The sequence below is a fragment of the Leptonychotes weddellii genome, chromosome 8 (genome assembly GCF_054177405.1).
Source record: "Leptonychotes weddellii isolate Sample4059 chromosome 8, ASM5417740v2, whole genome shotgun sequence".
Taxonomy (NCBI): domain Eukaryota; kingdom Metazoa; phylum Chordata; class Mammalia; order Carnivora; family Phocidae; genus Leptonychotes; species Leptonychotes weddellii.
In genome coordinates this window covers 42,312,855-42,325,485 of record NC_138376.1, presented here as the reverse complement: position 1 = coordinate 42,325,485, position 12,631 = coordinate 42,312,855, and the positions used below count along the sequence as shown (strand labels likewise).

General features: G+C 35.6%; 1 protein-coding gene across 1 annotated transcript in view; it reads right to left on the bottom strand.

Moving 5' to 3' along the window:
* HCRTR2 (hypocretin receptor 2) overlaps positions 1–12,631 on the bottom strand; it is a 110,002-nt gene that overhangs the window by 6,574 nt on the left and 90,797 nt on the right. Inside the window, exon 5 of the mRNA XM_031037896.2 lies at positions 956–1,176. Coding sequence (XP_030893756.2) covers positions 956–1,176 — 221 coding nt within the window. The remainder of the gene's footprint in view (positions 1–955; positions 1,177–12,631) is intronic.

Here is a 12,631-nt window from a genome sequence, read left to right as displayed (position 1 = left end):
TGACTCCAGCCAAAGCTGCCGCTCTCCAGAGTCTCCAGCTGTGAGGAATATGATACTGACTCTGAATCAGGGAAAAGTGAGAGGAGCAATCCTAGTTTAAGTTCGAAGCCTATTACAAACAAAATTACTATTACCTTGGGGCCAGTCTGTTTGCAACAGTTATGATAATTCCCAATAAAGTTGGCTGGCTGTGAAGTTCATGCGCACCACGGCCCCTGCATGGCTGTTCTTGTTGGTCCATTGTTTTTAACTTAACAGTGTCTCTGCAGCCTAAAAAATAACACGCTTTCTCTCAGTCACCCTGAGCTCTTGATTCAGTGACTTGAGGAAATGGCATTTTTTTGTTTAAACACTCAAAACACAGTATGAGCCCTGATTCCGTTTTTGTGTGTGTGTGCTCACAAATGCACTTTTAAGTATAATTAGAATGCTAACAAAACATCCCTATCTCTTTTTATCCTTTAGATAGAATTCTGTCATAACTCCCTATGTATGAGAACAAAGTTTGTAAAAGCCAATTTGTTCTGATCAAAAAAGAACTCCAAGCTGTAAATGAGGTTTTTTTGTTTGTTTGGTTTTGGTTTTGTTTTGTTTTTATTTTGGGTTTTGTTGTTGTTGTTGTTTCTTTTTGTTTCTTTTCTTTCTTTCTTTTTTTTTTTGCATTAGAACTTTTTCTACATCTAAGGCTCAGCAATTAGCTTGAAGAGGTCAGGGGAACATCTGTTTTATGTCTGCCATTCAACAGAGAACTTCCATGGACAAGGCATGTAGAGTCTGAGCACTCTAAAAGGCTGTCCAACTTACCTGGTAGGAACAACAACACACTGAGTTATCTGGCCTGACACTATCTAGGCAAAGGGCTTAGATTTTTCTCTGGCTTAAGAAGAAAAAAAAAGTTCTTCACTAAGAACCAAGAAATGAGTCACTTTATTTTCAAATAATAGAAGAACTTTACCTCTTGAGCACGTTGAGGATGCTAATTGGTAGATAGCAAATTGCAAACACCAAAAGCACAACCATTAGCATCCGGGCTGTTTTCCGTCTGGCTCGGATCTGCTTTATTTCAGCGGCCACAGCACTAATCCTGGACTTGGTCTGCTGTCCTGGCCCTCGAGGCTGTGACGCAGGCTGCAGGGGCTTCCATTTTCTCTGAACTACAGATGATGTTCCAGGGATCTAAAAGGAGCAGAGACTCTTTATTGCCACCTGACTCAGGGAAGTTCCACTTTGGAGAAGTAACTAGAAGATACAGGAAGGAGAGTGTTTTGGACGCCTGTATCCAGAGGTACAGGCTTAAGAGCCTGTTTCCCCAGAATGTTTGCTGAGTTGAGTATGTTCTTGAGTAATACAGTTGAGTATCAAATAGGAGTTTGGGTGGAAAACAAGTTGAAACATCCCATTTTTGTCAAGGTCTAAAGAGAGCTACAAGTGGGAAAGATACCTCTTTATAAACAGAGAAATTGTATATCCAGACAATGGAATATTATTCAGTGCCAAAGAGAAATGAGATATGAAGCCATGAAAAATGATAGGAAACTTAAATGCATATTACTAAGTAAAAGAAGCCAATCTGAAAAGGCTACATACCATAAAGTCTACAACTACATGACATCTTAGAAAAGGTAAAATCAGAGAGAGAGTAGAAAGGCAGTGGTTGCCTGGGGGTGGTGGGGGGTGTGTTGGGGGGCCAGTGGGCAGGGCACAGAGGATTCTTGGGGCAGTGAAAATACTCTGTATGGTACTGTAATGATGGATACTTATCATTATACATTATATGATGTATTTGGATACGTTGTCCAAACCCATAGAGCGTACAACATTAAGAGTGAACCCTTAGGTAAACTACAGATTTTGGATGATTCTATGTCAGTGTAGGTTCATCAGTTGTAACAAATGTATCACTTTGGTGAGGGATATGGATAATGGGAAGGCACTTCATGAGTGGAGGTAGGGGGCATTTGGGAAACCTCTGTATCTTCCATTCAATCTTGCTGTGAACTTAAAACTGTTCTTAAAAACAAAACAAAACAAGCAAACTAATAACCAAAGCCAGTTCTTAATTAAAAGGAGAATGAAATAAAAACTGGCAAAGAAGAGCTGTAAAAGGACAACAACCATATTATCTGATTAGGAATTCTGGTTCAGCTCAGATACCTCAGTATAAAGAGAGGGGAAAGGTAACAGGTAATTGCAAAAGTAACTCGAAAGCATTTTTTTCATGCATCAATACTGCCATCTGCTGCCAGAGGGACAGATAGGACTTAACTACCTAGTGCTTTTTATTAGATTTTGTTTCTCAGGTTTGGCCAACGGAAACTTTGAGTGAAGGGGCACCTGGGTGGCTCAATTGGTTAAGCGTCTGCCTTCATCTCAGGTCATGATCTCAGGGTCCTGGGATCAAGCCCCGCATCAGGCTCCCTGCCCCGCGGGAAGCTGCTTCTCCTTCTCCCACTCCCCCTGCTTGTGTTCCCTCTCTCGCTGTCTCTGTCAAATAAATAAAAATCTTAAAAAAAAAAAAAAAAAGATAAAGAAACCTTGAGTGCAGAGAATAAAAAAATAAATAAAATATTCTCTGTTGCTTACTCTTTATTGTTATGAAATTACTTGAAACCCATTTTGTGATCTAGTCTGACCCTTAAAAATGCATACAAACAGGGGCGCCCAGTGTGGCCCCATGAGTTAAGCCTCTGTCTTCTGCTCAGGTCCTGATCTCTGAGTCTTGGGATCAAGCCCGCCCCGCCCCCAAGGCTCCCTACTTAGTGGTGAGTCTGCTTCTCCCTCTCCCTCTGCCTGTCCCCCCACTCTTGCTCATACTCTCTTACTCTTTCTCTCTCTCTCTCTCTCAAATAAACAAATAAAATCTTTAAAACAAATTAAAAAAAATAAAATGCATACAAACACAGTGAGAATCCCTTGTGGTATTACATTAACATTTCAAAGAGCTGGAATTTGTAACAACAGTTATACAACTTGTACTTTTCCATTTCTTTTCAAAGTTATTTGATAATAGCAGGGAGTCCTTCCAAGTGTGATATTGTCTTAATTATAAGTTCATGAAGACTGATAGAGTTTAGTGAGCAAAACAATAAAATTCAGCACGCATAATTTTTTAAGAGGAAAATGTGCCAACAAGCACACCATAGCCGTTTGTTGGTTCTAACTAAGACTCCATGGTCGTCTATGTTCTGTTAAGATTATTCAATTGTTGTTTTTATCTCTGTGCTGCTAGCCAGGACAGACCCATGTGTTCCTGTGCTCTCTCAGAATGCACGTTGGACGGACTCTGTTGCTTTATACATCACAAGACCCAGGTGTGTTTAAGATAATCTTTGCAAGCAGAATTTTACTTTGATTTCTACACAGACAAATTAATACGGAGTTTCTTTTAGCCAAAACTATTCTCTCTTAAAAAGAAACAAATGAAGTTAATGAAAACCTGCCCTTACATAGACAAACGTTTGATAAATTATCTGTCTTCTGTCTCTCTATGTTCTTTTATGTAGCCTGACTTTTTCACATACGTGGTGGTCCTATAAATTTTCTTATATACATTACTGGTTGGGGGTGGGGAGGACACGGAGGATCCTTCCTCCTCTGTGAGTCTCTTTTTAAATAGTCATTTATAAAATAATTGAGGAGAAACCCCAATGGATGTTGGAAAGTTCCAGAAAAGCTGTAGCATGAGTAACCCTATAAATGTCTGCTAAATGATCTTGGACTGTTTTCTAAATGATCTCTCATAGATCATTTAAACTTTAGAAATTCTATTATTGACATTGAGAAAGGTTAAATAAAATATCCATGTCTATATCTAACAAGTCAGAATTGGCACTAAGGTCTGTCTGACTGAAAAGCTCATCTTTTCCCATTCTGATGTAAGGTTTCCATTTATAAACTTCCAACACAATGTGTTATGGAAGACAGTAAACTTTTAAATATATGCCTAGTTAGATGAAATAATAATCATACAAAAGGGCATTGAGAAATCCAGCCTGGGAGGCTGTCCATGTAGGAAGGTCTTCCCCTGCCATCTCAGGAAGGGCTCAACAATCCATCTGTGTAACACACTCCACTTTTATTCCACTATTGTAAATAAACTTTAAAATCATCTTTAATATGAAAATACATCTTGGAAGAGTTATTACCACAATTATGAATTGGAAATATCATGTAAATGATGGACCTTGGAACCTGCCCTTTCTTAAGCCGTATTTGTGACTAGGATTAATTTATAAGAAAAGGGAAACATGCTGCATACATTAAAAGAAGAATAGAGGATATTATGAATAATGAATAAATTTGCAAACTTAAGTGAGATGGGTAAATAACCTTGAAAAACAAAGATTACCAAAACTGACACTAAAGATTACCGAAATTGGCACTATGATTCCAAACTATGCTACACAAAAACTCCAGGTCCAGATAGGTTCATTAATGAATTCAATCAAATGGTAAAAAATAAATAATATAGATCTTATGTAGACTCTTTCTGAAATTCAAAGAAACAATAATACTTTCCGAATAATTTTATAACACTACAGATACCTAATAATCAAAGACATGCCAACAAAAGAAAACAATTGACTAAATATCTCTCATGAATAGAGATGAAAAATTCCTTAATATATTATCAAATCATACTTAGAAATATACAAAAAGGATAATAAAATTTACTAAACTAATCAGTTAGATTTATTCCAGCAATGCAGTGTTGATTTAACATTCAAAAATTAATCAATGCAATTTATATTAACAGAATAAGAGACAAAAATATGACCATCTCAATAAATAAAGGAAACGCATTTGAAAAATTCAACACCTTTTCATGATAAAAATTTCAGTAAATTAGTAAACTAGTAAGACGAGGAAACTTTATCTACCTGGTAAAGGGCATCTATAAAAAAGTCTTCAGCTATCATCCTACCTAATGGGAAAATATGAACACTTTCCTTTAAGACTGAGAACAAAACAATGAAGTCTTTTCTCAGTGCTTCTACTCAACATTATACTGGATGTCTCAACCAGTATAAGAAAACAAGAAAAATAGATAAAAGGTATATAGATTGATTTTATTGAGGAGCCATATTGCTTACAAAGTAAATCCTAAGGAATTTCCAAAACTCTACTAGAACTAATACCTGAATTTAGCAATATGCAGTACTCCAAATCAATAAACAATCCCTTGTATTTCTGTGATAAAATGATTTATAACATATATGTCATGGTTTAGATGACCAAAATATATTTCCCAGATATATTTCGTCTTCATCTACAGTTCCTGAAAATGCTTCAGAGGCATAAAAGGTGAAATGGGTGTCTTATTAATGAAGGTAACTTAAGGTCAGGAACTAGTTGCCAGGAGGACCAACTATTAAAGGATGATAAATTTCAGTCCCACCCCCTGACCTCTGGGAAGGAGAAAGGAGCTGGAGCTGAATCAACCAATTGACAATGACTTAGTCAATCATGATGACATAATGAAGCCTCTATAAAAACCCAAAAGGACCATGGGTTTCAGAGAGTCTCCAAGTTGGTGAACATATGGAGATGCGTGGTGAATGGCATACCTGGAGAGGACATGGAAGCTCCTTGCTCTGTGTATCTCTTTATCTGGCTGTTGATTCATAACCTTTAACATACCCTTTCATAAATTCATATCATCGGATTTTGAGATTTACAGTAAAGTCATATACATATGTATATGTATGTATATGGGATTGTGTGTATCTCAGAAAAAAGAAGAGGACCAGTCTGATAAATACAATTTGGGAAATCACCTCATTAAAAAAATGCTTGGAAAATACATCACCTAAAAAAATTCTGTGCAGTTATGAAGGAACCTAGTAAAAAGTCACTTAACAGCCAGGGAAAGGAGTATAAATATTCAAAGTGAAGAGAAGCAGAAAGACAGATAGGAGGGCTATGGTAGTATGTGAACAGTGAAACCATGAACAACATTATTCAATGCTGGCAAATGATCAAGCAAAAAATCCTTAGGGAAACATTTTTTGGAAATCATTGATGACTTCAAGTGGGAGCTGTTTCAGTGTAATGATAGGATTTGAATAAGAATAAAGTGGGCTGAGAAATCAGTGAGGGTGGGAGGTGGTGAGAAAAGGAGCCAACAAATGGAAAAGCCATGAATTTTAGCTAGGAGGAGGAGGAAGAGCAAAGAGTTAAGTTAGTAACTGGAGGAGTCTGAGAGTTAGGATGATGTTTTTTCTTAGTACTTAAAAACGCCTGCTCCAGGAGGACAGGTCTTCTTTATCTTTCTTCTATTCTTTAGCTCATTACCTATTTTATCATAATAGAGTGTAACTGATACTTGGTAGGTGCTATCTCATATGAAACAATAATCTCTACCTTTCTCTTTCTGTCTGGCAGGAACAATGGGACTTTTTCTTATTCCTTATACTATCATTTGAGAATGATTGAGCTCCAAGACCCAGTGACTTTTTTTCCATTTAACTTCACGACTTCTTGACTTTTTTTTTTTTTTAACCCTGGCAAGACCTTTTAGAATTTAGATGAGCATGCTAAGTCTGCATGATGACGATCATAACTATTCTATCTGTCCCATCTCTTGACTTCATTCTCAAAATAGAAAGCTCTAGTTTCAAGTCCTACAGACAACCCATATGGACTACAACTGCTGTCCATGATTCTCTCACCCAACTCCCAAACTCAAGGCTCCTGTCCTTTGTCCATCCCCAGATGTGTTGTCTCTCAACATTACTCCATCACACAATTAGCTCTTCTTTGTAGAAACTGGCTTCCCCTTTCCTTCCTGGAATCCAACAAATGGTTTTTACTGACTAGGTCCTCTCATGCATCTGTATTTCTATGGACCTTAAAATCTTTAGTCGCAATCTTTGGATAGTTCCCATGATATATTCTCATTGCATCAACAGGTTGAATTGTGTTTAACCTTTTTTCCTTCCCCCGACTTTGAGCAGAACAATTTCCTGAAAGAATTGCCTCCATCTTTTTTTTCTTATTTTAAAAAACCCATTATTTTTTGTTCTTTTTTTTAAAAAACAGATTTACTGAGATGAATTTATATGCTAAAACTCACCTTTTAAGGGATACAGTTAAGTAGGTTTTAGTGTATGAACAAAGTTGTGCAATTATCACACTATCACTGTCTAATTCCAGAATATTTTCATCACCTGGAAATGAAACTGCAAACCTATTATCTGTCACTTCCCATCACCCCATCCTACTACCCTCTGCAACTACAAATCTTTCTGGCTCTATAAATTTGCCTCTTCTCTACATTTCATGTGAACAGAATCATAAAATATGAGGTCTTTTGTGTCTGGCTATTTTCACTTAACAATAATTTCAAGATTCATCCATGTTGTAGTATGTATCAATATTTCATTACTTTTTATAGCTAAATAATATTCTATTGTACACATATACCACACCCATTCATCCATTAATGGACATTTGGTTTATTTCCACTTTTTGGCTACTATGTATAGTGCTGCTATGAACAATAATGTGTAAGTTTTTATGTGGACATATTTTCAATTCTCTTGGGTATACACTGAAGGATTAAACTAGTAGGTCACATGGTAATCCTTTAAGATTTTGAGAAAGGGCCAAACCATTTTCCAAAGTAGCTGCATCATTTTCTACTTTTACATTTTTCCATTTTCCAGCCATATAATGAGAGTACTAATTTCTCCACATTCTCACCAATAATTATCTTTTTAAAAAAAAATTATTTCAGCCATCCTGTTGAGTGTGAAAAGGTATCTCACTGTAGTTTTGATTTTCTCTTTTCCTAATAATTACATCTTTTCATTTGCATATTGGTCATTTGTATATCTTCTTTAGAGAAATGTTTATTCAAATCTTTCCTACTTTTAATGGGTTATTTCTTTTTATTGTTGAATCAGAAGAGTTCTTTATATATTTTGGATATGTCTTTTATCATATATGTAATTTGCACATATTTTCTCTCATTCTGTGAATTGCCTTTTCACTTTCCTCATGGTATACTTTGAAGTACAAATGTTTTTATTTCTTTTTTTAAAGATTTTATTTATTTATTTGAAAGAGAGAGAGGGAGAGAGAGCACATAGGGAGAGGGAGGAGCAGACTCCCCACTGAGCAGGGAGCCCGAAGCAGGGCTGGATCCCAGGAGCCTGAGATCATGACCTGAGCTGAAGGCAGCCGGTTAACTGACTGAGCCACCCAGGCACCCCAAATGTTTTTATTTCAATAGCATCCAATTTATCTATTTTTAAAAATTTTTTTTGCTTGTGGTTTTGGTGTCATTTAAACCATTAGCCTAAACCAAGGTCATAATGATGTCTGACCACAGACATAAAATAAATGTGTTTTCTTCTAAGAGTTTCATAGCACAGATGGCCTCTGACTTACAATGGTTTGACCTATGATTTATTGAATTTATGATGGTACAAAAGTAATATACATTCAGAAATTGTACTTTGAATTTTGAATTTTGATCTCTTCCTAGGTTAGTTACTGTGGTATGATAATCTCTCATGATTCTATGCAGTGGCAGTGAGCTTTAGCTCCCCATCAGCCATGAATTCATGAAGGTAAACAATTGATACATTTACAACCATTCTGTTTTTTACTTTCAGTACAGTACTTAATAAATTACGTAAGATGTTCAACACTTTATTATAAGGTAGGTTTTATGTTAGATGATTTTGCCCAAATGTAGGCTAATTTAAGTGTTCTGAGCACATTAAAGTAGTTTAGGCTAAGCTATGATGTTCTATACAGGTTAGTGTATTAAATGCATTTTTGACTTAGGTTATTTTCAATTTATGATGGGTTTATTGGGATGTAATGTCACTGTAAGTTGAAGAAGATCTGTATTAGTTCTTATATTTAAGTCTACAACCTATTCTGAGTTAAATATTATGTATGGTGTAAGGTGACATCCAATTCCATTCTTTTGAGTATATAGAGCTGTCCCAACCCCATTTGATGACAAGACTATGATTTTCCCCATTGAATTGTGATGAGAGTCTTGTCAAAAATCAATTAACCATAAATACAAGGGTTTATTTCCAGATTTTGAGTTCTATTTCATTGATCTATATGACTATCTGTTTGCAAATACTATACTATCTTGATTACTCTAGTTTTATAATAAGTTTTGACATTGAGAAGTGAGTTTTCCAACTTCGTTCATCTTTATGAAGATCATTTTGGCCATTCCTGATCCCTTGCATATTTATATTGATTTTAGTATTATTTGCCAATTTGTTCAAAAACAAACAAACAAGACAGCTGGGTGTTTGATAGGAATTGTGATGAATCCATAGATCAATTTGAGGAATTTTTCTATCTTAACAATATTAAGTCTTCCAATCTATGAACATGAAATGTCATTTCATTTATGTAGTCCTTCTTTAATTTTTAAATGATACTATGTAATTGTATATGTTAGGTATTTCTTCTATTAGACTTATTGCTAAATGTTTTACTCTTTTTAGAGCTATTTTAAATGGAATTGTTTTGTTAATTCCATTTTTTGGATTGTTCTTTGCTAGTTTATAGAAATGAAATTAATTTTTGTCTGTTGATCTATTATTTTCAAAACTGGCTGAACTTGTTTTTAATTTTTTTGCATGTAGATTCTTTAGGATTTTCCATATACAGTATCATGTAATCTACAGAGTTAGTTTACTTCTTACTTTTCATTCTTGATGCATTTTGTTATTATTCTTAATATTATTTCTTGAATAACTGACTTGGATAGAATCTAGTACTACTCAATATTAAATAGAACTGATAAGATCAAACATCCCTATCTTCTTCCTGATCCTGGCAGGGGAATATTCAGTCTTTCACTATTAAATATGATGTTAGCTGTGGGGTTTTGTAGACCTTATTATCAAATTGAAGAAATCTTTTTTATTTCTATTTGGTTAAGTGCTTTTATCTTGAACGGGTGTTGTATTTTGTCAAAAGCTTTTGCTGCATTTATTGAGATGATCATGTCATGTGGGTTTTGAGTTTTATCTGCTAATGTTGTATTACTCTGCTTGATTTTCATATGTTAAACCCACATTGCATTGCTGAGCTAAATCACACTTGGTCATCATGTATAACCTTTTTTTATATGTTGGGTTTGGTTTGCTAGGATTTTGTTGAGTATACTACTCTATATTCATAAGTATATTAATTTATGGTTTTCTTGTGGTATCTTTGTCTAGTTTTAATAGTAGTGTAATTCTGGCTTTATGGAATGAGGTAGGGAGTGTTTCCTCCTCTCCTGTTTTTTCAAAGAGTGTGTGAAGGTTTGGTGTTAATTATCCTTTAAACATTTGGTAGAATTCAATAGTGAAGCCACCTGGGCTTTTTCTGTGGGAAATTTCTTTATTATTAATTTAACCTCTTTACTTGCAATAGGTCTATTCAGATTTTCTAATTCTCCTTTAGACAGTTTCAGTAGTTTGTGTCTTTCTATGAATTTGTCCATTTTATCATGCTATCTACTTTGTTGGCATACAATTATTCATAGTATTCTTTTTTATTTTTTATTTTATTATGTTAATCACCATACATTACATCATTAGTTTTTGATGTAGTGTTCCATGATTCATTGTTTGCATATAACACCCAGTGCTCCATTCAGTACGTGTCCTCTTTAATAGTATTCTCTTACTCTTTCTATTTCTGTAACATCTGTGGTAATGTCCCTCTTTTACTTCTGATTTTAGTGATCTGAATCTTTTCTCTTTTCTCTTGTAATTATATCTTATCTTTTCAAAGAACCAATTTTCAGTTTCATTGACTTTTATCTATTGATTTTTTTTAAAGATTTATTTATGAGAGAACATGCACAAGAAATGCGGAGGAGGGGCGAGAGGGAGACAAGCAGACTCTCCACTGAGCTTGGAGCCTGATATGGGGCTCAATCCCACAAGCCTGAGATCATGACCTGAGCCAAAACCAAGAGTTAATTGCTTAGCCACCTGAGCCACCCACCAAAATTTTATTTTTAAGTAATCTCTACACCCAACATGGGATTCAAACTCACAACCAGAAGATCAAGAGTTGTGTGCTCCACTGAATGAGCTAGCCAGCTGCCCTGACAGTCACAGTTTTGGTAAAGTTTCCTTTAATATTACTACAGCTACCTCAGCTTTCTTTTGTTAGTGTTTGCGTAGTAAACATTTTTCCCCACTTTTTACATTTAACCTATTTGTGTCTTTGAATATAAGATGTGTCTTTTGAAGATAGCATAGAGTTGGATCATTTTATGTTTGTTCGTTTGATCTATTCTCCCAATCTCTGGAGTGTTTTATTCATTTACATTTAGTTACCGAATTTAATTATTTAATTATTAATTTAATTATTGAAAAGGAATAATTTACATCTGTCATTTTGCTTTGTTTTTATATATATTTTGTCTATTTTGTTCCTCTTTTCCTCCATTGCTGCTTTATTTTGAGTGAAATAAGTATTTTCTAGTATACCATTTTAATGCTCTTTTTTTTTTTTTCTTTCACTATAGTTTTCTGAGTTATTTTCTTGGTGGTTGCCCTGACAGTTACAATTAACAACCTAAGTAATATTTGGATTAATGGTAATTTAATTTTAATAGTGTATAAAAGTTTTTCTCCAAACTAGCTTCATTCCTGTCTCCTTTCTTTCGATTACATCTTTACATTACAAGCTGAATCTTTACAGTTTTATAATTATTGCTTTATGCTGTTATCTCTTAAGTAGGAGAAAAAAAAGTATTACAAAGAAAAATACATTTATACTCTCTTTCATGTTTACCTATGTAGTTACTTTCACTAGTGCTCTTTATTTCTCTGTGTGAACTTGAGCTATCACCTTTTGCTTCTGCCTCTGCAATTACAGTTTACTGACTATTCCCTCACACTAGACTGACTCATATTAATTAAGTTTTCTTGGAGAATGTTGAAGAATATAGAATAGTATAAAAGACTGTGAGAAAAATTGGGACAGGAAAAGTTTTTCAAAGTTACACTCCCTGGTAAGTTGAAATTTAGTTCAGACTCAAATATCAATTATGGTTCATCCCCAGTTCCTCCAACAATATAAGACACATAGTGGGTGCTTACCAAATATTTTGGAATGTTTTGGAATGAGTTAACAGGAATTCACATGATGATTAAAATTTAAATGTTGGGGGGGCAGAGCAAGATGGCGGAGGAGTAGGAGACCTGGATTTTGTCTCCTCTCAGGAATTCAGCTGGATAGGGATCAAACCAATCTGAACACCTACGAACTCAACAGGAGATCGAAGAAAAGAAGAGCAACAACTCTCTGAACAGAAAAGGGACCACTTTCTGGAAGGTAGGACGTGCGGAGAAGTGAATCTGAGGAGATATTCGGGAGGATAGGTGGCGGGGGAGGGGCCTCCGTCGGCCACTTCTGGCAAGTGATAGAGCCCCGGAGCACAAAGTCGGAACTTTTAGAAGTTGGCTCCACTGAGGGACGTCACTCCAGTGGCTAAGCGGGGGGTGGAACCCTCGGGACAGTGTGGTCTCAGGACCCTCGGGGTCACAGAAAGACCTGGGGTGTCTGAGTGCAGCAGAGCTCCGAGGTATCGGAGCGGGGAAGCCGGCTGCAGAGACGGAGCCGAGGCGCAGGCTCTCAGCTC